At 35.5% G+C, this 27,595-nt stretch overlaps 2 protein-coding genes across 20 annotated transcripts in view; one reads left to right on the top strand and one right to left on the bottom strand.

Annotated features, from left to right (window-relative positions):
- Positions 1–17,675, top strand: part of CASD1 (CAS1 domain containing 1) — a 92,093-nt gene extending 74,418 nt beyond the window's left edge. Inside the window, exons 18-20 of one of the 8 annotated variants that reach the window (XR_010140878.1) lie at positions 731–898; positions 6,973–7,065; positions 9,694–17,675. Coding sequence is in view for 2 of the 8 variants with exons in the window: in XM_054559472.1 (XP_054415447.1) it covers positions 731–760 (30 nt within the window). In the remaining 6 variants the exon portion in view is untranslated. Of the gene's footprint in view, positions 1–730; positions 7,081–9,290 lie in introns of those variants that run through there. The other 7 variants (XR_010140877.1, XR_008527094.2, XR_010140879.1 and 4 more) reach the window with 7 other exon arrangements.
- SGCE (sarcoglycan epsilon) overlaps positions 7,372–27,595 on the bottom strand; it is a 70,820-nt gene continuing 50,596 nt past the window's right edge. For 3 of the 12 annotated variants that reach the window (XM_054558896.2, XM_054558899.2, XM_054558902.2), the window contains 7 exons: positions 25,346–25,508; positions 22,740–22,951; positions 21,791–21,817; positions 20,869–21,057; positions 10,801–10,844; positions 9,895–9,929; positions 7,372–7,663 (listed from right to left, as the gene is read on the bottom strand). In XM_054558896.2, coding sequence (XP_054414871.1) covers positions 7,613–7,663; positions 9,895–9,929; positions 10,801–10,844; positions 20,869–21,057; positions 21,791–21,817; positions 22,740–22,951; positions 25,346–25,508 — 721 coding nt within the window. In that variant the 3' untranslated portion in view covers positions 7,372–7,612. 12 annotated transcript variants of the gene reach the window in all.

The following is a 27,595-nucleotide window of genomic DNA, read 5'->3' as shown; positions in this document are numbered from 1 at the left end:
CCAGACAGGTAAAATGACAATTCTCTTCATTAGAGGCTTAGAAGGAACTCTACCTTTGTTCTGTCTCTTTTGGGAGTTACCAAACAGCTGGTTTTCACCGTGATTGCAGAATGTTTTCAAAGCTACTATGGTGCTGGAGAGGGAAAGATGAGAATAGGGCCAGGTAAAGTGCCATGAAGCTTGCCGTTCTTACCAAGATTCTACTGTTTTTCCTGAATAAACCCACCCTGGATTGCTAAAAGTGTAGCAAAGTTTGGTTAACTTCTAGAGTTTTACATTTTTTAATGCTGACAATTTTTACCAGTTTACTTATTTGTTGAGAAGAGAATTTTCTGTCTTTACCATCTTTATAAACCCAGAGTAATTTAAAAATGTAAATTGCATGTTATTTTTCTACTTCAAATGGTTTATTTCCAATGTTTTTAGAATAAAATCCAAACTCCACAAAGTCTATAAGACTAATAGGACTCTGTTTACATCTCCAGAATCATCTTTAATCCCACTTCCCCCTCATCAATATGTTCCAGCAACACAGAGATCCTTCATGTTCTTGAGAGTCAAGTGTTAACTAACCCAGCTGCCTGTAGTATATAAATAATTGGCTTCTGACCATTCTGTTGGTCCTCCACTTTTTTTCTGTTGGCCTTATTTTCACCCCAAATTCAAGTATATTGGATAAGAGCCTCCCACCCATTTGCCAGTCTCAGTAAAATTAAATTATATCTCACAGGTCCTACTGAGTCAGAGGTCTAAACCCTGACAGAGAGATGCAGTGTTCTGATTAGCCAGACCTGAGATCTGGTGCACGGTGTGGAGTCACCTTAAATGGAAGTACCTGGCTGGAAATTAGAACAGAAATGTTTGTGTAGAGAAAAAATGTAAAGTTGCTAGAAGAAGGGTAAGTTGATACTGGGCAGAAACCACAACCACCTGTTTTCATTACATTGCCTTTGGGTCTGTGCCCATGCTGTTTCCTCTGACCAGAATGCTAAGCATGAGTGGCACATGATTAGTCTTCAAATCATGTCTTAAATATTTTCTCTTTAGATAGACCTATTCTGATCATTTAATCCAGGTAGCTTCCTTTCCTCATTCTCTATTACGATACTTTTTTTTAACCTTCATAACTTTTATATTAGACATTAGGTTAATTCTGTCAACAAATATTTACTTAGCACCAACTAGTACTAGATAGTGTACTAGACTTTGTTCAACTTCCATAATATGCTATGTTTTATTCACCAGTGCATAGTTCAGTGCCTAGAATACAAAAGGTCCTAAGTCTGTATTCACTCAATGAATGAATGAAAGGGCCCTGATACTCAATCCAATAACATTTTTAAATGTTAAAAAAAAAAAAAAAAGGAAAGGGGGTATGGTATTCTACTAGGCCAGTTTATCTCAATCTTTCTTCATTGTCTTAACATTTAATTTGCTTTAGACACATGCATGGACTCCCAAATTAAGGTAATAAGAATCTTAATCATATAAAAATTAAACATAATGTGAAAACTACATGATAAACTGCCTAAAATGAACTGCACCCTATTAATTGACTGCAAAGTGAGATGATCTGATCACAGAAATCCTTGGAGCAAATGAACAACCTTTAAAAATATAAGATTTATTAAGAAAGTAATAAAATTTGTACAAAAATAATAAGTAATGTTGTATTTTAATTTTGTGAAATGTCAATAAAATACCATCTCAGACTTTCTCTGATCATTAGATTCTGGCAAATATCCAACTTCATGTACCTTATCCTTTTTGCTATTGGAGAAATAATTGCAACACACTTTAGCTGCTGCATGAATGTTCACATGACAAAATGAGCACCAGTTTTCTCATCAGATCCTGTGGTTTCGGTGAAAACCAATATCCAGATGACTTACCAATCATAGCACCAGTCCGAACCTCTACTCCGAGTTTCAAATTCATATATTCAATTGCCTACCAATTTTGGTTTTCTCAGAGGTACCTCAAGTTCACTTTGCATAAAACTAAGCTCATATCATTTCCTCAATCCTGATTCTCATCCACTATTGTCTATCACAATGGATATTGCCACCATTTGACCAAGAAAAACCCACACATCAGAATTGGCTCGTCTCTGTTCCTCAACACTATTTCCAAAGTATCATCAATGTAACAACAACTGCTGCCTTTTTACCTCCTAGATAGCTCTTGAATCTCCCACCACTATCCGAGTCAAAGCTACCATTTCTCCAATTATATCTACAACAGATTTCGGACTGGTATAACCACACCCATTCTGCCCAACTGCCTATCTGCTCTCTATATTATTGTTGGATTATTTGTATGTATAAAAAGGTCAAATATGACCACATCCTATTTTTCATTCTTAACATCCTTCAGAATTTATTTTTCTCCTTTAAGTTCATGCATGGTTTTGGCCTACCTTGGGTCTCACCTTCCCCTATACTTCACCATCTCTTGCTTAGTCTTCATTACTGTGGCTACACTGGACTTTCTAATGGAACTCTAGACCACTAGGACTAGGATCTCTTCTTCCAAAAAGGCTTAAATAATGTTCTTCCATCTGCCTCAAATATTTTTTCTTATTCTTCATCATCTTAGCATTTTCTTTCTTTGACATTTCCGTAAATTTTTATTGAAGATTTTCTAATTACTCAAGTAAGATATGAATGCAATCTTCCTTACAAAAAATAATAACATTGCAAATAAAGTCGGATATAACGTTCCTAATCTTAGCACCATCACAAGTTCAGTTAGATTTGTTTTTCTAAAATCACCTTTGTTCCAACAGATGGCCTTAGAACTCTTGAGTCACTTGTCACCTGAGGCTACTCATCTTAGGCTGCAAAGCCACCAATTATTTCACAATGCACATAGTGTTTACTCCTGCCCTACCCTTTTGCTCATACTTGGAATACTTCTTCGCATACCAGCACTGAAACATATCATTCTCTTAGTTTCTTTTCAAATAAACTATATTTTCTGTTGCAGTTTGAATTAACAGGGAGTAGTCAGCCAAGGTGTTGCAAAGGATATCAATTGCATCATTGTCAAGAGCCCTCTCCAGGGAACACTTACTCCTTCAATTAACCATAGTCCATGGGCTGGCTTTTGGTATTACAGGATCAGGAGCCTGATTTTGCCAGAATCCCATAAGGAAAGCTACCATTTAGGGGTAGACTCACATTAGACACATAGACTCAAAGGCCAATTTTTAAATGTATAGTGAAAAAGATCACTCTCCTAGTGCCATGACCAGTGCTGTGTGTCCGCAAAAGAGATAAACATGAGAATCCAATTAGAAATTGCTTGGTGCATATGAAATCAAGCTTACAGGCTCTTAGAACATATCATCAAGTCTCTTCCCAGGAAAGTGGTACCAACTTAAAATCTCACTGGCTGTATATCAATGCCAATTTTAATACACTGTCCAACACTAGTTGTCAGGTAGACTTCCATTCTCATTCTTTCAATTGACATCAAATGACATTTTTTTCATCTCATTTTCAACTTTTATTTTAAGCTCAGGGGTACATGTGCAGGATGTGCAGGTTTCTTACATAGGTAAATGTGTGCTATATGGTTTGCTGCACAGATCATCCCATCACCCAGGTATTAAGCCCAGCACCTACTAGATATTCTTCCTGATCCTCTCTGTCCTCCCATCTCCTGCCCTCCAACAGGTCCCAGTGTGTGTTGTTACCCCCCATGTGTCCGTGTGTTCTCATTATTTAGCTCTCACTTATGAGAACATGTGGTATTTTGTTTTCTGTTTCTACATTAGTTTGCTAAGGATAATGGCCTCCAGCCCCATCCATGTCCCTGCAAAGGATATGATCTCATTCCTTTTTATGGCTGCATAGTAGTCCATGATGTATATGTACCACATTTTCTTTATGCAGTCTGTCATTGATAGGCATTTAGGTTGATTCTGTCTCTGCTGTTGTGAATAGTGCTGCAGTGAACATACATGTGCATGTATCTTTATAGTAGAATAATTTATACTTCTTTGCGTATATACCCAGCAATGGGATTGCTGGGTTGAATGGCATTTCTGTCTCCAGGTCTTTGAGGAACCACCACAGTGTCTTCCACAATGGTTGAACTAATTTACACTCCCACCAACAGTGTAAAAGCATTCCTATTTCTCCACAACCTTGCCAGCATCTGTTATTTTTTGACTTTTTTTTTTAATAATAGCCATACTGACTGGTGTGAGATGGTATCTCATTGTGGTTTTGATTTGCATTTCTCTAATGATCAGTGATGTTGAGCTTTTCTCACTCTGTCGCCCAGACTGGAGTGCAGTGGCACGATCTCAGCTCACTGCAACTTCCATCTCCTGGGTTTAAGTGATTCTCTTGCCTCAGCCTTCCAAGTAGCTTGGATTACAGGTGCCCGCCACCATGGCCGGCTAAGTTTTGTATTTTTAGTAGAGATGGGGTTTTACCATGTTGGCCAGGCTGGTCTTGAACTCCTGACTACCCCTCAAGTGATCTGCCCGCCTCGGCCTCCCAAAGTGCTGCGATTACAGGCATGAGCCACTGCACCTGGCCAGCTTTTTTTCATGTTTGTTGGCTACATGTATGTCATCTTTCGACAATTGTCTATTCATGTCCTTTGCCCACTTTTTAATGTTTTTTTTTTCTAGTAAATTTGTTTAAGTTCCTTATAGATGCTGGATATTAGACCTTTGTCAGATGTATAGATTGCAAAAATTTTCTCCCATTCTGTAGGTTGTCTGTTTACTCTGTTGATAGTTTCTTTTCATCTTAGCATTTACTATTCATTCTTTTGGTATCAACCAAACTTTAGGGAAGCTTCTCTGACCTTGCTGACTAGGTCAAGTCCTGCTATGATAAACTTTTATAGCCTCAATTATTTTCCCTCATAGCATTTATCACTATTACAGGTTGACATTTATTTGTATGACAACTTAATATCTGTCTTTTCCAGTAGAATGTAAACTCCTTGAGAACAAGCCTATGTCTAATTTGGCTCACCATTGCATCCTTAGAACACTCTCTGACTTATAGTAACATATTAGGCATTCAGTAAGTAAGCAAATGGTAGAGGTGTTTCATAGCAAATTCTGAAATGCAAATTTTGGAGGCTGCCTATTTTTGGATGGCCTGCTTAAAGGCTTTTATTCATCCTTAATTGGTATGGTCAAGATATGAGAATAGCTCAGATCTTGGACCATTGATCCCAAGTGTCACTCACCTCACCTATTTGCTATGTATGTACTTGGAGGCACTGACCTTGATGTTATTTTCTATTTAATTTTATTCTAAGTATTCTCTTAGCCTCAAATTTAGCCTTAATAGCTTTACTTAGTGCTCTTTTCTGTCATCAGTGTAGACTTACAGATGTGAATTTTTAATGCATATTTTGACCTAAATAAATGTTTAGGGGCTTTCAATTTCATTACTGCCATTGGCACTTCTGTCTAAAGATCAACAATTCCTTGTTGCTCACTGCCCAGTACCATTACTGATGTAGCCTCCAAGTAAGTACTGAAGGGGGATAGAAATAAACACACAAGCTTGGTGGGAGAAGGCCTTACTAAGGTCAACATTTAAAAGAATCATGGTCCCTTAGTCAATTCTAAAGAACCAATTTATAGACATGGAACCTAGAACCTGGGAAATCTTGTAACCTTAGGTACACACCATGTGGAAATTGAACCTAGACCTTCCTCAAAGAGAGGCTGTCATGTATATGGGTAAATATACCCTGGAGGATGGAAAAGCCACAAACTTTTAGGGGATATTTGGAATCTAAATCTGAGTTTACTTGAATTCCTGAAAATGTAGAGAACCACTATAGTCAGTATTTTAGAGGAAGGGATTATGCTGGCTAACTGAAAAGGTGTTTTAAGTTTACCATCAGGACCCAAAACTTACCATATAGTCATTTGCCCACTAGGAGAGTATAGTTGGGATAGAAATCCTCAGCATGTGGCAGAATCCTCACTTTGTTAAAAAAACAAACAAACAAACAAACAAAAACCCTTAATAGTCCTTAAGGACTATTAGGGTAGCATCAACCAAGGGGAAATTATCTGGACTCTTTTCCCCATCAAAATATTAAGTCAGAAGCAAGATCACTTTTTCATGGGGAACTGCAATGATTAAAGCTATTAAAAAGATTTGTAAGATGCTGGCCAATGATTTCTCTCCCCATTCAATACCTCAATATGGTCAGTGCAAAAACCAATGCTAACTCCAACTGCACTTTGCAATCTCCAAATGGCTTCTTTACTAGAATAGATGAATAAAGTTCCTGATTTCTGATCTGTAGTCCATGATATGTCGATTGTGCATTACTTTATTCCTGCTCACTTGGACTATTAGGAGCAGTTTGATTTCACCTGGCAAGAGCAACAGTTTGTTTACTCTGTGTCTGTGCCAAAATCTGGTCCTCTGGAGCCTTGACAACATTGCATTCCTCCTAGGCCATGACTCTGATGCAATACATTTACAATCTCAAGCTGATTACTCCTGGAGAACAGCAAGTGGCAATGCCCTAGTTAACTTAGGAAGAAATTAGAGTAAGAGATACATCTTTAAGAAATAAGAGAACCTACATCCTCTGTCCTAGAAAGAAGAGGGAGGTTCTAATGTCAATGATATGACAGAGTATTCTCCCTAAGTGGAAAACAAGTTACGGTACCTAACATTAACAGGGAATCTTTCTGGATTTCGGAATTTTTGTGACCTCTAGCCACCTAATAGGTGACACAAAAATTTGCCCAAAGTAGATTAAGAGAAGGTTTTCCAGCTAGTCCAGTCTGCAAGGAAAGCTGTCCTGCCAGGTGACATGATAGCCACACTGATCCAATAGTATCCAAGATGCGTGAAGCCAACCAAAGCTATAGAGCCTTGAACATAAAAGAGTTAGTGCAAGGTACTCTGGGGTTTTGGAGCTAACTGATGTCACATTAGCAGTAACTATTCTCTTTTTGTTTAACAGCTCCTGTCTTGCTTCTAGATCCAAATGTCCTCCCATTCCAGTAGGTGTAGCTATAGAAAAAAAAAACCACCAAATATCTGATTATGAAGTCAGGTAAGTATGCAACCTGGGCTGCCCTGCGTGAATTGGGTGTCATCAGTTTCACAATCCATAAAACTAGGTTTATTCGAAAACATTCCAAGTGGTATATAAAACAACAGGATTTACAGGCCACAAGAGTTAAAGTATTATTTAAATGGGTTGCTCAACTGGAACACTGAGGCACAGGCATTTTATATATTTATAGGAAGCACTAAAGTCTTGTGGAATGAGAATGAACACATAAACCTGTTTCTAGCGATTAAAAGATTTCTACTAAATAGGAAGCAAATAGTTTATTGAAGTAAATTTCACCAGTCATTAGGCTTCATTAATAATATTTATTTTAAAGATCAACTTTTATTGTAACAAATATAAAGTCATCAATGTTTTACAAATTGTCAAAAATGCTTTAAGTACAAAAAAATACATTAGTAAAATGAAAGTTATGTTGTATTATTTGGTGTACACTTAATACTGCCAACATGCATAACATATGCCAGAAAAGCTCATGCATTATTGGAAGAGAAAAGAAATGTGATATAACTGCTATATTGTCTGATTATAAATTCATTGCTTCAGTCAGTTTTCTTTCTTCAGGGATACCATTTACCTGCAATGTGTAAGAATGAATATGGGCAGGAGTTAGGGCATGGATACTTTTAGATTTTGAGCAAAGCAAATTATGGCAAGGAGAAAGTTTCCATCTTCTTAATACAATGTAAAATAATTACATTGCATTATTTCTCTGTATTTGGTTTTTTTAAGAAAACATTCTAAATTAGTCTTCTCCTTCTTGGACCAAAGCTATAATATTTTGTATTTCCCAAAAGGTACAGTCTGAAAATTCCTCCCACAATAAACAAAAAGAATGGAGGTTAACTGCAGGATGTATAACTGTACCATTTAATCGTGGCTTTTAAAAAAATATCATGTGGGCTGGTAGGGCAGAGAAAATGAGAAAACCTGAAGGGGCATCAAACCTAATGGTTTGGGCCTAGTCCAAAAGTTAGTGTGATTGTCAGCTTTTAACTGCTCTATTATCTCAGCTAGTGCTCAAGTCCAGGAACACAACACCAGCAGCTAGTTCATTTCTTAAAGCTTTGATGGGAATTTAAAAGAAAACAAGGAACTAAATGAAAAAAAAAAAAACAACTTCAAGATATACTTTCCCCTGATAAATTCCATATAGGTAGCTACAAATAAAATTACTTTATATCCAAGACGCAAACTCTTGTGCCTAAATTACCTTCATAAAGAAAACTGACATGTGCATAATGTTTTGTGGTACCTGGAAAACTCCAGTTACTGTTTGATGATAATCATGCATAAATGTAGCTGCCTCTTTGCAGTATTAGGATAATCAGGGTAAAAGAAAAAGAAGAAAAGCTGCCGTATTCACAAAAATATATAAACAGCACTAAATCCATGCATTTTCAGATAGAAGAATTTAGAAATTGAGAAATAAACTTTTTCATTTAAATGAACAGAATGGAAATAAGGAATGTAAACTGCCCATTAGCCCTTCTCTCCAGGAGGCATGCCTCCATTTAGGTTTTTTTTTTTCTTTTTCTTTTTCTTTTTTTGATTCAGAGTCTCACTCTGTTGCCCAGGCTGGAGTACAATGGCGCGATCTTGGCTCACTGCAACCTCCACCTCCCAGGTTCAAGTGATTTTTCTGCCTCAGCCTCCCAAGTAGCTGGGATTACAGGTGTATGCCACCATGCCCAGCTAATTTTTGTATTTTTTTAGTAGAGACGGGGCTTCGCCATGTCGGGCAGGCTGGTCTTGAACTCCTGACCTCAGGTGATCCACCTGCTTTGGCCTCCCAAAGTGCTGGGATTACAGGTATGAGCCACCGCACCCGGCCTCCATTTAGTTTTAAATGTACCAGAGGCACAAACACACCAATCTTTCATAATTGTAAAAAAATGCTAGGGTGGTCTCTCTCCCTTTGGCACTTAAGATATTTTGGGGACTCACTAAAAAAAACAATAACAACAAAACAACCAAGAGGAGATACTGTACTTTCGTCAATAATATGATCCAAATTGCAGAAAAATGTTAAGAAAACAAGAAGGTAATAGGCTCTAGTGTTAACTAAAAAGGAGAGCAAAGCTTTCTTGACTCAAGCAAAATACCTGCTCCCTAAAATCTATTTCAGAATAATAATTTTATAAATTGGGTTAAACAACCTTAAAATCCCCTAGGAAAACTCTTTGTCTCTTATATTTGTTTAGGCATAAATTGTCCTTGTATTTGGAAGTGCTCTGTATTACTAAAATGTAGCAAGTTAACAAGAATACTTGCTAAAAAATCTATGTGACTACTAAACAAATTGCCCTAATATCATCTACTCAAGTTTCCTAATTCCCCTAGTGGGTAAGTAAAATCTGGATTTTTAAATACTCAAAATAAATATTTACTGTTTTTCTAGAAATTGCTTCCTTCCTATTCACTCCATGCCTGAAATAATTAAGAATCAGAAGATAGACATCTTAGGACAGATGGAAGCTACAAGGTTAATGACAGAGAAGTTCTATCATTTCTATTGTAGAAGTATTCTTTTAGAAATTTTCCTTTAAAAAAATAGCTGTGAAATTAGTGGTAGTAGGGATTCATTTATCCTTTTTCTCTCTTTAGGTGACTCATTTTTATAACAAAGTTTGTTCCTTCATCAATCTCCTGAATGCTTACAAAGTAGCACCAACACGTCAATATATTGAACAGTCTTGTTGAAACATGTTAGCATTTAATTAAAACAAGTAATCAAAATTGTAGGGAAAAATTCTGATAAACATTATCTTGTAATGAAAATCTGATGAACAATTTCATTATACTTGCCTCAAATCTTTGAAAAGTTGTCAAACGAAAATCTCCTTAAATTCACGAAAGCAGTAATAGAGAAGACAATTTCTGAATGAAAACATCCAATACATTTCTGTATGTGCCTGAAGTTTTTAAGAGACTTACTTAATAGTTTCCCTACCACAATGCCACTATTCATACTCAGAATTCCACACCCAACTTACATTTTTGAAACTTCTCTTGCTTTTCCAAAAGAGCTACAAAGGCATTAATGGTTGCCTGGCAATTAGAACTAGGAATCAACCACTAATTAGAAGACAATCATGAATAAGTTATCTACTCAGTATAGAGATGAATGAAATAATTGGCTGTGGAAAATTTTTAGGGACACTTGAAAGAAATAAAGAAAGCAAGCCTTAGGGAAATAGAATAATCCAAGGAGAATTGTCCGCCATCTTGTTGTCATTGGTCATGTTATAACAGCTTTTTAAAGCGGCTTTAAAACCAGGCCAGCCATTTCTCATTTATCCCCCTGAAGCCTCGGTGATTAGTCACAATGGTTTCCTTTTGTAAGAGTCAGTTTCAAGCTGCTCACTTACTGAGACAAATCCTGGATGCATCCAAGCTAAGAATCTTTCATACCAAGGGGAAGAATAGGGAGCTTCACTGAAGGAAAGGGGTTTCATTCAGTCTTCCTTAATTAGACAGGACCTCCATGGATGCTTTTGCTCTAAGATCATTTGCCCTGTGTTTATCATTCTGATGCCAATCTATGTAATAATCTAAGCTATTATTCTGAGGTTTTAAGTCTGATTAAGGAATGACACAAGTGTTTTGCCTTATTTGGTGAAGCTAAAGCTTCATAAATTATATAGTGCCATAATTATCTTTTAATCTATTAGATTCATTCATAAACATCAATTTATTATTCTTAGCACTCACCTGTAGTCTGCTGTTGGGGAATCTGAGTCTGATGTGGCAAATTCCTAGAAATGATGAACATTTTTGAGTAAAACTGTTTGTTTACACACTTGTAAATAGAGAGCAGACATACTAGAATGAAAAACTTTACGGGTAAACTATGACCCCAGTCATGTAATCCAGCACAATTCCCCTCCCCTTTCATGAGCTTACAGATGAGGAAACTGAGGTCTGAGGAGAATAAAAATTAACAATATTTGATAACATGCATGAAATTTTCACTACGGGCTATACTCTAAAGTACCTCACAACAACCCTAAGAGGTAGGTGTTAATATTTTTCCCATTTTATGGGTGAAGAAATAGCCTTGGAGATCCAGGGCCACATAGCTAGGACATGGTAGGTAAAGATGTGAACACAGTGGCTTGTGCTCTTAACCTATACACTTTCAGATCCAGATCACACATTTTCATGGAACAACATATATAACCACCTTCATTCACTATCCCAAACATGTGTGCTCTTTTATCTTCATGTCAGGAATGACACTGGCCATGCATCCAGATGCATTGGCGGAATGCAGAAGTCATCCTTGTTCCTTCCCTCTCCTTCAGTCTCCACATTCAACCACTTAGGGACTTTTGACATTTCTTTCTGTCTCATTTGGATCTGCCCCATTCTTCCCCATCTCCATTGCTAACTTGGTTGAAGCCATCATCATTTCTCACTTGGATCGTTGTAAGGGGATTGACTTGTTTCCTCATTTACATTCTTGTCCCCTCATAATCCACTGTGCACATTGCTGTCAGAATAATCTTCTAAGACAGGGGTCCCCAACCCCTGGGCCATGGAACTGGGCTGTGCAGCAGGAGGTGAGTGGCAGGTAAGCCATTGAAACCTCATCTGTATTTACAGGTGCTCCCCATCACTCACATTACCACCTGGGTTCTGCCTCCTGTCAGACCAGTGGCAGCAGTAGACGGTCATAGGAGCGTGAACCCTATCGTGAACTGCGTATGCGAGGGATCTAGGTTGTGCACTCCTTATGAGAATCTAATGCCTGATGATCTGTCACTGTCCCCCATCACCCCCTGATGGTACTGTCTAGTTGCAGGGAAACAAGCTCAGGGCTCCCACTGATTCTACACTATGGTGAGTCATATAATATTTCATTATATATTCCAATGTAATAATAGAGATAAAGTACATAATAAATGCAATGCACTTGGATCACCCCAAACCATCCCCCACTCCTGGTCTGACATGAAACCAGTTCCTGGTGCCAAAAAGGTTGGGGACCACTGTTCTAAGACACAAATCTGATTAAATAACACACATTTCAATATTTCCTTGTATCTATCTGCAGATTAAATTTCAGATTTCTTAATGTGGCCTGGAAAGCCACAATATATCTCACTCCTACATGGAGTGCCCCATGTCTGCTTGAAGCCAACAACCAACCACCATGGCTACTACCATGTCCTGTACACAATCAGCTCCCATTTGTTCTTGAAAACTCAACTCAGAACAGCATACAGGTATTACTCTTATAGTTTAAAAATTCCCATAAGAAATGTTATTAAAATTTTTAACATATTATTTTTAATTAAAAAAATCTCAAGAACCACCTTCCTATGCATCCTCACTCTCTAAGCAACCCACAGTTAGGATACCATTTAGCATGCTTTCATTCACATGCTGATTGTCATTGTATTCTCTGTACATAATATTTAATTGCCCTAAAGTATATTAACAATAAGAACCATCATATTTTGTTTAGTATCCTCAGAAGTAAACATTATAAAGTATATACATTTATTAACTTACAGATTTAGTTTCACATATTGATACTAAAATTAGTTTATGAAAATGTACAATTTAGGTTCTGTATGGAAGAAACTCTAGGAGTCAGTCCTTTATAATAAAGTTTGATCCAAGCTGGGGATTTTCAGTTTTTTGTTTTCTCTTTAGCACTGGGATTCCTCTTAATTGAAACCCTAAGCAGAACTGTGATGTACAAAACAGATAAATGTGAGGTTGCCTGGGTTGAAACAAGGGAGTCAGGAATCCTGTCAGCTTTGTTTTCTTTGTCCCTCATGCTGGCCCCTACAGCAATTCTAAGAAATCTGTAAAAAACAGTTTGAAAACCACTGATATGAATTACTTCAGCCAGGCAAATATTATGTTCCAAATACAACAATCTAAAGTGGAAAACAGTGTGTGCTAATTAAATGCTGTTTAAACTCTTAATTTCATCTACAGGTAACACCTTTGAGAGATTTTTTTTAATGTTTCAGTTCCACTTTAAAGATATTACTAGGGAAATAATAAACTCAACTCTAACACAGTTTGAGGAAGTTACTTAATAATTCATCCCAACGATTATATTCTTTTTTATTGTTATTTATCAGCCTTATCCTTGTGTAGGCTAGAGGAGTATTTCTTTTTTAGCTTGTTTGTTCTTTCAGAATTTCACACAATGTATTTATATTGGTTTTGGTCACAAAAGTAAAAAGATCAATTTATAAACTACAAAGAGGGAATAAGTTCTACATTTAAAGATGGCAAGGCAAACATCTTTACTACAGAAGCCAAAATGCAATTAGATGGGCATCTCACACAGGGTGGGAGGATGTGTTTTATTTTACCTACTCAGGTATAACTGATCTGGGTCTATTCTACACTCAAAACGAACACAGTGCGCCTTGTACACATAGGCACACACCACACACAAGCACTTCCTCATTCCTTACCATCTCTAGCTCTACCTAGCCTGTTAGCAGATTGAATCAACACATTTTGACAAAATACAAAAATCAAACAGGATAAAGAAAGTATAGAATGTAGGTGTTCTAACATAGGTAGTGGTTAGTAAACAAAGACACACGTTTTCCGAAAGCACTAGATTAAGGATCCTCCAAATTCAAAATCAGCATTTGGATGAGGTAGTTGGATGACCCCCACTTCTCTTGTTGGCCCTCCCAACTGACCTTTCTGTGGAATTTAGCTTGGAAACCACTGATCAAAGTCAACCTATGCCCTGTCATTTCTTTTCTAGCCTCCGTTTTTTCCCCTTTTGCTACATTGCTAAACTTTCTAAATCACAATGGGCTGCGCTAGGTGAAAAGAGATGGCTGGTTGAGAAAAATGCCACACACAAACTAGCAAGAAATTTGGAGAAGATGCATAAGAAAGCAACTGTGTGTCTTATATTGATTTAGGGACTGAAAAGTATCCATAGTGCGTGTTCTAAGTGGTTGGATTTGAACAATGCTCATGCACTCCTTGCAATTTCAAAGGAAACTTAGATGAGTTATATTAAAAGTGCTTATGTGTGCAAAAAGGTGCTCAACCAAAAAAATACTGAGATTCAACTTCCCCTGATTGGGTACAACCCATCTCGTGTTTTGAAGGAGACCCTTGAGTCTCCAAGATGTATGCACATAGCTCTGTTTTTGTGGCTTCCCAAACTTGTAACTAAATGCGAACCTGTAAGTATTAAAGTGTGAATACATCTATGATGGGCATATTTAAAACTGTGTATTTCATTTAAGAGTTGAAGGGACATACTTTGTAACAGCACTGCTTCAGGCATACTGGAAAAATGTCTTCAACCCCAACTCTGCTAGTTAAGATGCAGAGAATGCAGGAAAAAAGTGGCGAATTCTCATCTTTGGTGAGAGCAGGCTGCTAAAGGCAATTATACAGGAGCGGGGGGTCAACTTCAAATAGAGGCCCTATAATCCTTCCAAGGAGGGACCTTAATAAAGTCATAAAACAATTTAATGATTATTAGACTAAGTGAAAAGTTATTTTGTGTAAACTGCATTATGTAGGAATTTAAGAAAACTGTAACTAAATTATTAGCATTAATTATTTTCTCATTTTATGTTCATTAATTTCATGCATTTAAATAGAAAATTGTGTAAATTAGTCATTGCACAAACTTCATTCTTTAAGAATGCAAGAGTAATAACTTGCAAATTAATAAATAAGTGAGTTAGGGGGAGTACATAATTATTTCTTATTTGTACAACCATTTTAAAGTAATTTGACATTCTTGGATACCCTATACCATAATTCTGTAAGGTTGATGATTATCAACTGATTATGTTGCTACTTGTTTCAAACTAAAAAGCAAAATGATGATTTGCATAAAGCCACAGAATCCATGCCAGAGTTGAAAGAAAATGACATTAGTTGTGTGAAATACAAAACATTTCACTTTTCAGTTAGTATGGTGATATCATTTAACAATAAGAAATAGTTATATATTTTTGGAAAACAATGGCTCTGAAATACTCTTGGCTGCTTGATACTTCTCAACAGGACACCATAATCTAGTCCCCTGAAACACTGTCTTCAACTGATATTAACTTTTATTAAAACTTAATTTTTATTTATGGAATTTTACCATAAAGTTAGTTGTCATTGTGACCAAAAGCAGGACAAATGGAAAAATATTTAAATAAAAGCTAAAATGATTAGATACTGTCTTCAATTAGAAGACTTAATTCTACTTTTATACTTGTTAATTTTCAAAAGATTAAGTACAACCTATCTCCTGTTTTGAGAGAGACCCAATTATCCTGGATTAGGAATTATGTTTAGAATAATGAATAAGGAAAATTTTTGTGTAGCAAATTAATATCTTCCTGAAAAATGTGTGGAGTACTATCCCCAATTATTCATTACCTAAGGGGCCTCATGAAGATGCCTACCACTCCAAAAAAATCAATTGGTATTGATGTTGGCATAAGAAAAGAATAGTGAAGAGGCAGATCTTTCCCCAAAAGACAGCATACCTCACTACAAATTTAATATAATAATAAATTATTTTTTAGAAAATCAAATATTTGGGATCCTCCAGTCAATGTCCCTTTCCCCAAGCATAAGACTACAAAATAACATTTTTTCAATGGCTTTCAGCTGTTCCAGGCACTGTTTTCTGATCAGCTCTCATCTCTCAACCTCTCCACACCATTTTCCTCAGGCAGTTTAGGGAGGTATGGAAGAGTCTAGAGGCTGAGAAGTATAAACTCCCAAACAGCTCCAACCTCCTAGACAATGTGCGTGGACTGCTCTTCTTTCAGTTTCACATGGGGGAATTTAGGAAAAACTGTTCCCCTTTTAAAACTCCATGTAGAGGAATGTGAATAACAACCCTTCTTACTCAGAGCTCTGGATTTTCCAATCCTGAAACTTAAGTCTTTTGATTAAGCCAGGAATTCTCAATCTTTGTGGAGAAGCTCTCTGCAGGAGCTCTACCATAACATACACTCCCACCAGACTCCAAATTCCCATACTCAGAGCCCCAGAATGTGTACTGTAAAAGCTCTATGGTGATTCTGACACAACGTGGTTTGGGAACAAGGCTAGACTCTCTCTTGGCATTCCTTTGATGACCTAAAATGTTATTACTTGGAATTAAATTTTTTTCATTTAAATAATGACAAAGGGCAATCATTGAGGTACACCGGTCAAATATGTAATAGATTTTTGATGTGAAGTCTTTGGTCACAAACATAACCCCAGTCACAACAATGATTCTTTGGGCAACGTCAATTTACTTTTAAGAATTACTTTACAATGTGATTTCCAGGAATTAATCGTAATAAATAAGACGAATGTCTATAGGGGAAAAAATTATTCCTGCTATTAATGGCAACACTTATTCACTAGGCTACAAAGATAACTAAGTACAGATGCAGAAAAACTTAATATATGAGGGCATGAGGGACATACTACACAATACCTGGCTATAGCTCCTCATGACTGTCGAGGTCATGGGACACAAGAAAGGTCTAAGAAAATGCCAGATCTGAGGAGACTAAGGAGACATAGTGATTATTGTGTCCTAGATGGAATCCTTAGAACAGAAAAAGGACATTAGTGGAAAAACGAATGACATCTGAAAAAAGTCTGAAGTCTAGGTAACAGTAAAATACCGATACTGGGTTCCTCATTGTGACAAATGTACCATGGTACCATAAGATGTTAACAACGGGAGAAACTGGCTGAGGCGTATCTGGGAACTGTCTATTATCTTTGTAGCTTTCCTGTACCTCTACAATCATTCCAAAATAAAAAGTTTATTAAAGAATAAACACATTAGCCAAGATCAAATTAAGTTTGCCTTACATTTCTAGACTATGTGATAGTTTTAACAGCCTATTTATATTGTCTCTGTAATTTGAAAAGCAAAAGAAACACAGTACAAAATGAAACACCTCATTTCTAGGCATGTGCTACATCTCCAGGTTCTGCTCCAGCTTCCCTTTCCACTGCCTCTTTATTCATTTTGCTTATAACCTAAATCAGAGATCCTTCTGAGGTCAATGACCGACACTATCTATCCCTGCCTAGATATCAGGATAGGTAAATAATCTAATCTCAGTTCTGACCTAACTTAACTTTGTCTCTTATCAGTGTCTCAAATTTATCATCTGCAAATGATTAAACATTTTTTCTTACTGACTAATTTATGGTGCCAGTCTGGAGCTCTGTGAAACATTCTACCAAAAAGAAAATATTACTATGTAATTGATAATGGTGGCAGCCATTCATTACATAACATTGTGAGTTCTCTATACCTCTGATGTAAATTGACTTGTTTAAAGGAACAAACTAGTTTTATGCAGTTTTGAAAGAAAGCTTTGAATATTCTTGAGTCTTGCTTAGAAGCCAATATAAACCTTTAGCCATATCCATCTCTGAATATTTCCGGTATCAATCTGAAGAATAAACATGAAATCCTTTGGCTAGCTAAAAATTGTTTATGAATGATAAATTCACTACACTTAGTATGAATGTGAAGATGAAATGCATGCCTTTATAGGAAGGGTAAATTAATAAGTACAAGGCAGCATTATCCAAGCATATACCTGGTTATTGAGTACTGTAATGCCTCCCCAAATATAATATCGCATTTTAATCTTGAGAATTCAATTCAATCCAAATGACCAAAATATTTGTGTGTGTCTACTCAGTGCTGAAGTAAAACTTTTAAAACATGGCTGTTTTTTATGGTAAAAAGTAAAAGTTGAATTTGCATAAAGGACAGCTATGATGAACCCCATACAATAAATTCCCTATTATCTGGCATGGTTGGAAAATGAGGTTAATCACATATTCTGGCTTATAGGGAGTTACCATAGAGACTGTGCACATATTATCCATTTCTAAGAATAAAAGAAAGATAATATACACTCAACACTGAAACGACACCGAATGTAATTTAATTTTCCTCTGATGAGTCAGACGCACTTGATGATCCTGCAGTGCCTCAGAATAATCATTGTGAACATCATCAATTATCTATGTACCCTATTTATATAGAAGTGCTAGTTAATGGAGCTTTTCCATTAGCAGAAATCTGAGTAATGTGAAGGTTTTCTGGACTTAAAAATAAGTATGCGTTTAAATTGTTGCAAGTTCAATGTAATAGCCTATTGCATTTGCAAATAGAGAGATCTGATCAACCTAATGACAGTCTTGATGGGGTTATGGAAGGACCAGAAAGATCCATTTGGTGTAAACTAGATAGAAAATTTTATTTTGCTTGTATATTAGTAGCAACATTGCAAAATTCTAACCACAGGGAATCAAAATACTTTTTAAGGAGCTATTCTTATTTTCAATATATGTGGCTAGAAAGGGTTATCTTAAAAAGACAGCAACCTTTTTCCTCTCAAATTTCACTAGCAATAGAGTTTTATTGATTTACAAACATATTCAAGTTCCCCTACTCATTATAACTAGTTTTCTACTCTAAAATTCTATAGCATTGTTTGTTACATTCTCAACAGAAGCATTTCTCAAACTGTTCTTTGAAGAGTTACCTATTCTGACCTTTTCCTATGGATTCACATAGTGTATCAACACACTAAGGGACTGAAGACTGTTGTAGCTTAAAAAACAGAGAAATAAAACCTTTACATTACAGTACTCGATAACCAGGTATATGCTTGGATAATGCTGCCTTGTACTTATTAATTAACCCTTCTTAAAAGGGCATGCATTTCATCTTCACATTCATACTAAGTATACTGAATTTATCATTCATAAACAATTTGGTTAGCTACAGGATTTGTTTCATGTTAGAATTCTGCAATGTTGCTACTACTTTTTTCCAAGTGTATTTGACCATTCCATTTTTGAAGGATATCTGTCAACATTTCACTGGCACGCTAGGGTAAACAATATCAGAAATAATAACCTTAAAGAATAAGTACAAATTCTTTTCATTTTGAAAATGAATGATAAAGCCATTTCATAATTTTCATCTAAAAATGGGGTAAGAGGTTGTTAAACTCTGAATTATTACAATATTCTTGAAATTTTACCAATTTTTCTCATCAGTATCTAATCCCAGTAAACTGGGTTTTATGATGACCCATAATAGGTGGGCTACTGACCACCAGAGAGCATAGAAACCCATCCGTTGCATTCAGTACAACTAAATTTTGTAGACTTTAATATTTATATCTCTGATATATTGTTTCAAAAATTCAAAATTGTAAACATATGCAATGTCACCCATTTCTTAAATTACCCACTACCCATTACTTACTCTCTCATACACACATGCGCATAAACAGGCACCTTAGTCTGTATGACCCTAGGTGATGTTAGAGAACTTTAGAAAAATATTCATAATACTTTTGGGTTTCTAAAGTATTCTGGATAAACTTATCTAGTCTATCTATACTACTTATATTAATTATTATTTAATCTTCAAATTACCACATGCATTCTACCTGGTTACAAAATAAGCACTCAATGGGAAAAATGTACCCAGCAGAGTTCCCAGGTAAATGTGTTCACTTTAATATTATATCCTAAGGGGTGTGTATGTGTCTGTGTGTGTGAGAGAGAAAGAGAGACTGAGAGAGTGAGAAAGAGAGATTTTTCTGCATAGCCATTCCATCTATAAAAGTAAAGTGAAAAAGAGGAGGACCTCAAAAGCCAACTTCGTGACTTCTAGTGCTTGGGGCAATTGAATTCAACTCATTTTAATATTTGGTTAAAAAGAAAAAAGGCCGGGCATGGTGGCTCACACCTGTAATCCCAGTACTTTGGAGGCCGAGGCAGGCGGATCACCTAGGCCAGGATTTCAAGACCAGCCTGGCCAACATGGTGAAACCCCGTCTCTACTAAAAATACAAAAATTAGCTGGGCATGGTGGCGGGTGCCTATAATCCGAGCTACTTGGGAGGCTGAGGCAGGAGAATCACTTGAACCTGGGAGGCGGAGGTTGCAGTGAGCCGAGATCGCGCCATTGCACTCCAGCCTGGGCAACGGGAGCGAAACTCCGTCTTAAAAAAAAAAAAGAAAAAAAAAGAGACATATTCTTATAAATAACAGTTTTACCCACCATTCCCTTATATAAAAATGTGGCCACTAGGCTACATTATATCAGCAATATATGATGTAGCATAATGCTGCATTACAGCATTATATAGCATGGTCTCCCAAATGCAACTGTACAATTTACTCACCCCTCACCCTAATCTACTCCTTACAAAGTCTTTCCAGGCTTTCTAACCCTGATCCCTATAGCACTAGACAAGGTTTGCACTAATAAAATAGGTGTTTATAGCCCAAATTGGAGCTGCTTGCTCTGACATACAAGCAGATCATAAAAAACAACCCAAACACCCTTAATTCTGAGGCAAAAATTTAGATTACAAAGGTCTATGGTAATAACATTTTAATAGGTTTAAACCAAATAATTTTAATATCTCTAAAAGTAATCAACTTGAAATCTTAGGATATGGTTCTTTTTTTTATAATTAACTCATCTTTGAGCAAACATGTAACGTTGAGTTTAGTATCAGTGTCAATTTCTTAAATATTAAGGTATATGTAGTCTTGTTTGGATCAGTGGAGGAAAAAAAAGCGCATTTCCTAAAAGTAAATGTATTGTATATGTCAGGAGAGTAGGGGTGAGATTTACACAATGTCCTTTTGTTATTTTCTCTTCCAGTTATAAACAAACAAACACAACAACAGAAAGCTCTGTTCTTTACAGATATTAGTAAAAATATACATGCATATTAATAATTATGGCTGTAAGTGGACACTTACTGCTGCGTTTGCATCAATGGCATGTTTGTGCTATCATAGTTGTCTGTGTGTAAAGGAGGTATCATTTCCCCAGTCACAGGGTGGAACACAGGAAGCGTTGACAGGGGCCATGCTATCTCTCTATTCTTGGACATGTCTCGAAGCTCCTTGGTAGATTTCTGAATAGCACTGTGATGGACCAGTTGGATGCTAGGTCAAAAAGAAATAAAACAACATATATTTAAAATCATATATTAGCCTGATGGGTCATCAATTTGAAAAAGTTGTGAAGTATTTTTATCTTTTAAAATAACAAGACATTATTGCACTTTGGGCATTCAATAAACTATTTCAGAAAGGCATACATCTCACATACTTTTAATATAACAAAACTGAAAATTATAAACTGATTTTAAAATACATAGGTGTTTTATTAAACAAAGCTATGAAGCATTGTATTAATATTGCTGTCCTAAGTAACAAACTAGTTTTCTATTTATTTTCTATGATTTAAGATAAAACTACCATAGCTTTTATATTTTTGCTTCTGATGGGGCATTTATAAATACTCACAGAAGTTTCATTTTATGGTAGGTTATTACTGTAGATTCTGGAAAACCTGTATGAAAGGTCTTTTCATCTGTTCTCTGGTTTATAGAAATGCAGATTGGAAATCACATAATATAAATGGTAAGTTAATATTCTGAATCTGAAATGTTTTAGGTTTAATTTTTATCTGTGTAATCCTAGTTTTCAAACCCTTTTTAGTTTTAGTTTCTACCCTTCCTAAATATCTCTATTTAGAAAGCAGCTTTCACATTTATGAAATAAACTATGAAAGATGACGAATGAAAAAAAGCTTGACACACATGTATGGAGCATGATGGGCAACTGAGAGGTGGGAAAAAATGATGAAGAAAATAACAGGAAAGAAGACACTTACTCTGGTGTTTGCATGTTTCTCTTTTCCCTAGAAACAAAACAAAATTTATGAATTAAATAATAGCATTGATATTTGGAACATTAAGACTATATGCTCATGGGATCTTGCATGATGTGGAAATGCTGACATTGTCACTATTAAATGCAACCAGGCAGCATTTGCCACCAGGTTTATGACATTACTTGGATGAGTACACATACAGCGATGGAATACTGATGAGAAACACATAGAAAAATGAAAAAAATGGAGATTAAGAATCAAGGCCTTGATTGAAATAAATTCTGTGACATAATGAAATCAAGCTACATGTAAAAATGAAAGAATTTGTTACTTGCTGCTTTATTAATTTTTTATCCTTTGCTTTGTTGCCCTGACTTCCAGATAATCTTGGGAGATTACCTTAATTGACATAGATGTCCTGAAGGTACTAACTATTCATGAAGTGAAGACTCGTTACTCAAATTATACCTTATTTTCATTAATTTACTCCTAAGTTGGGTTTTAAAAATATATTTTAAACATTAAATTGTGTTACCCTGTTTGACAGCAGAATGATTTCAAGAGTTTTGACCATCACTTCTGATCAAACTAACACAATTTTTTTAAGTGCAATTACCATGTCAGTAGATTCTGCAGTCTCTGCTCATACAAGATGGCTTGTATAACCAAAATATCTAGCCTTAATTATTCTTGGGACTGTTTTGCCAGTGCGAATTTACATCTAGCCTTAATAATTTTTGAATAAAGTAATTATATCCCCTAATTTGATTTACTAGACTCAAAACTATTTTAATTCATTTTAAAGGAATAAAGTATTGCGGTTCGGACACAATTTCAATTCATTTACAAAGTGTTTTATGAACTAAATGAAACTTCGCTTTTAATGGAATCTTCTATGTTGTTATCTTAGCAGGATCTCTAATTTTCTTATTAGTTTTAAAGTACTCACACGCCTTCCCGTCGGCAGCACATGATATAAGCAAGTATTAGAAAAAGGACCAGTGCTACTGCCGAAGGCACAGCCAGTGTAATTAGGAAATCCGTGTAATAGTCTCTGCTTTTCAAAGAATCAGAAGGGGGTTTGTATTCTCCACCGTCGGGTAAAATCCCCTCTCCACGAATCACTTCCTGATAGGTGGACACTTGCTTTGTTTTATCAACCTGATACAAAAGAAGACAATTACACAACAAATTAATCGTTGCAAACATTATGAGATTTTAAGATCTGGATACACTAAAACATTCTTTGACAAATTATCTAAAAAGCCGTCTTTTCCAATTACTTTATCACCTTGAATTTGCAAGTATTTATTGGAGGTAGGGAATGTAACAAATGAAAGTAATAAAGGCTTTACTTTGGTCTACTTTCTGTGTTCTTCCTAAAACATATATACATATACATTTACATGTGTACATATTTAACGTGTGTGTGCCTACGCGTGTAGTTGTTCTTTTCCAGTTTCCTTCCTCTAAAGCAGTAGTCCTTTACACTACCATGTAAATGTCTTATTTCCTAGTGGCAAAGCTCAAGTGCGGATTTTACCAAACCTAAAACTGGCTGAAAACCAGGTATGCACGTATGGTTTCTAAGTTTAGCGAAAGAGAAAAGGAAAAAAAAAAGGGACAATTTCCAAACGTGTCGTCCTTGATCTTTCTGCCTTCCAGCTGACAGAAGTAACTTTTATGGAAGATAGTCTAGGGAATATGGAACCTATCCCAGTCTTACTTAATTCTATCCCAGTATCAAAAAAAAAAAAAAATACAACAGTTGCACTATGTTAATTTACCTCCACATTAATTGAGCTGCTTTCACTGAGTGGCATTTAATTATGCTAAGGTTTTTATTGAAGGACACTAAAAATGTAGCCATGTGAAATTTGCTACTACATTTGCTACTAAAATAAAATGCTGGGGAGAATTAGTTGTAGCATTATTCAGTATCTTCCCCCAAAAAACTCCACTTGAAAAATTTTGTTAATAATACAGTGTTAGTAAAAACTTTTGTTTTCTGCCAAGGAATTGATGTGCCTCCTTTTTAAGAATGAGAACTAAATATGAATTTCATTTATTTTTGTCCTGCACATTAGGCGGCTTGTTGTCCAACACAGCCTTATGCTTATTTTTGGGGGGTGAAATTTAGGTCCTGATTTTCCATTTCTTTTATATTTTATTTATTATGTTTACTGTATGACTCTTATTTAACCTTCTGAAATCTTTTGTTGCAAGATGTGGCATAAAAATAAATACATGTAAAATAAAAAATAAAAATTCCCAACCTTTCCACTTATAAAGCCTTAACAGATAAACAAAAATCTTCAAGGCATATATCATTTTTTAACTTTTAGAGACTGGGTAATAGTCCTAAACATAAACTCATTTTCCAGAACAACCACAAGTAAAATGGCATTGTTAGGGTCTGCTGTCCACTGATGATGCTGGGAGAGGAATCTAAGTTATGGTTGCAGCTGCTCAGTCTCCTGCACCCTTGTATCGTTAGCACCATGACTGAAATATTGAGCAAATTTGCCTATAATAATAACTTTACTTGATTTAGGAAGGCAAAGAAGGCCATTTTTCTAAAGGCCATGAGACAAGAGGCATGAGAAGAAGAGTTCAAGGCAAAAGGCCACAAGGAGTGCTAAGTGTTGCAACGTGAGTAATATGTTCTCCAGGATGCAGCTGGCTCTCTAAGACATGAAGTGATAGTTGTGTTTATGTATCAATAACTTTGTTCAAATGTCAACTTTAAACTTGGATCTAATTCACTCACCACGAATCATAAAGAATTGACAGAAGTTAAATCTAAAATATCACTAAATAATTAAAACATCAGTTGGATACATTAATATGAAAAGAAAAAAAAAAGAATTGAAACAACTCTCCTGCCTTTCAGATAACAGGATCAAAATATTATATACAGACATATAACATAAAATATGCAAACATATATAAAATATTACACATATCTTACATATATTTGAAACCTTATATTTTCCTAAATCTGTTAAACATGCAAATTAAAATGTGATTTGGAAAGAAATATTATGTTTATGAATTATGGGTAAGATTCTAACTTTCTTCACTTGGAATTGTCTCCTGTTTCTTGGACTTTCCCTGTAATTTGAGTTGTCAGAACATTAAATCATAGCACAATATTGCTTTATTTTCAGATTTATTATTGTACTCCATCCTTTCCTTCCAAAGTGGGTTAGTGGCAGAACATTTAAGAAGAATCTTTCTGCACATATCATACTAACTCCACTATCTGTGCTCATTAGCAGCTATATGGATGTCCAAGGGGTTCATTTGGATCATCTGCCAAGCTAATCCAGCCCCAGCAACTAATCAAGGATAGAATAAGTACAAAAGTGGATATATTCTTTCCTAAATGGATGCACTGTCAACGAGCTTACCAGATCCTCAATCTCAAGGGAAGTCAACTGTAGTTAAAGTAAACCTAGGATTTATTCCTAAAAGCAATTCAGGTTTTAGTCAAATGTTAACTCCAGCCACATCATTTTTAATTAAACTTGCAAAAACAAAATAAAAACTTACCAATGAAATTTTGCACCAGTCAATGTAAAATTGAGTACGAAATTTTTTATCACATGTTATTACAGGCTCCATTTCTTGACTACATCTCAATTGATTCTGTGGATTTTCAACTTCTCGTAAACAAGAAGAAAACGGGACATCTGCACCAACCATGACATAAACGCTGTAAAAATGTGAAACTCTCAGGTTATCCTTTAAGAAAATTGAAAACACTAAAAAACAATCTACCTTAAAAGCAGGATTTAGCCTTTGAATTGAGAGATTAACTAGACTCATCCCTGAGGTAGGGGCCTAGGCTCTAAAAACAATGATTCATGTAGGGGCTTCCTGTCATTCATTGCTTTATTCAACCAATATTTACTGAGTGCTTTGGTATACCAGATACTCTCTCCATTCTATGTTAATTTCTAAAAACTTTATTTCATCCCATTTATTTTCATTCAATATAAACATGCATCATATTCTGATTACTATATTTAGTAGACTATTTACATTAAAAACATTATCCTTAAGGTAAATTAGGAAATAACCTCACTACTACCATAATAAATAACTAAGTAATACATTTCACTTAATTTTCTTGTAATAAAACTCTTAAATTACATCCCTGGAGGTATGGAGCTTTGGGTAGACATTACTATTTTACCTATCAGTTCTGTTAGTTTTTCTACTACACAAACCACTATATGCTTGGTCTCTCATTAGAAGGCCTTGCAATCTTTTATCTAAGACATTAATATAAGGGCAAAACTATTGTTTGGTAAACACAAAGAGGCAAAATCTATTTTGTTGGTGTGGGGGAATTATGGGGAAAGATCTCTACTTAACTGTCTAAAAAGATTTCACAACAGGACATAGTGACAACAGTATTTAAATAATCTTGGAGCAGCTTGAGAAGACAGGAATCTCATTGGCCTTTCAAAAGAAAAGAGAAAACCAGGAAAATACTACAAGTAAATACTATTCCTTTTCATAATGACAATGCTAAGAAAAAAATGACAATGTAAAATGAAATAAAACCATCAAAATTCTAGCTGCCTTCTTTGCAGAAGTTGACTAACTGATCCTAAAATTCCTAGGGAAGTTCATAGCACCGAGAATAGCCATACACACACACACACACACACACACACACACACACAAATTTGGATAAGGAAAAACAAATTTGGAAAACTCACAATTCCCAATTTGAAAACTTACTCAGAGCTACAGTAAGCAAGTCATCTGGTACGGGCATAGGGACAGACAGACAGATCAATGGAATAGAACTGAGAATCCAGAAATAAACTCTTACATTTAATAAACTGATTATTATCACAGGTACCAAGACAATTCAAAAAGGAAAGAATAGTTGTTATAACTAATGGTGCTGGAAAAACTGGATATCCACATATCCTGTCCTACCTAAGAAGGCAAATGAGAAGCATATGTGAAATTTATGGTCCTGAGGCATAGGCTCACTAAAAGATTGAAAACTAATCATAGAATTAGTTTTTATAACTAATGGTGCTGGAATATATATATATATATATATATAAAATAGTTGTTGTAACTAATGGTGCTGGAAAAACTGGATATCCACTTATACTGTCCTACCTAAGAAGGCAAATGAGAAGCATATGTGAAATTCATGGTCCTGAGGCGTAGGTTCACTAAAAGATTGAAAACTAATCATAGAATTACAGAATTCTTCCCCTCCCACAACACCTGACCACCATACTACTAAAGTTCTACTTATATTCATTCCTTTTACTCCATACATTAGTCCAGCTATCAAGAAAAAAATTATAAAACATACTATACAGCAAAAAACATGGTTTGAAAAGACTGAACAAGCATCACACCAGAATCAGATATGGCAGAGATGTTGAAATTATCAGACCGGAAATTTAAAACAACTATGACTAATTTGCAGAGGGCTCTAATGAATAAAGTGAAACTACTTTGCAAGAAATGTTAAAATAACTTCTTTTGAAAGATGGAAAATGATGTAGGTCAGAAACTCAGATCTACATAAAGAAAAGTAGAGCATCAGAGAAGGAATAAGTGAAGATAAAATAAAACCTTTTATTTTTCTTAATTGATCTAACAGATAACTTGTTTAAAATAATAATAGCAACAATCTATTCACCATGTATCCATAAATGTATATATCTACATATATGTTTATATACACTTATAGATAAACAAAATAAATGACAACAATGATACAAGAGAGATGAGGGAGAGAGAGGGATTATTTTATCATAA

The sequence above is a fragment of the Pongo abelii genome, chromosome 6 (genome assembly GCF_028885655.2).
Source record: "Pongo abelii isolate AG06213 chromosome 6, NHGRI_mPonAbe1-v2.0_pri, whole genome shotgun sequence".
Taxonomy (NCBI): Eukaryota; Metazoa; Chordata; class Mammalia; order Primates; family Hominidae; genus Pongo; species Pongo abelii.
Note: the sequence above shows the minus strand (reverse complement) of the source record. Positions and strands in the feature narration are given on the sequence as shown.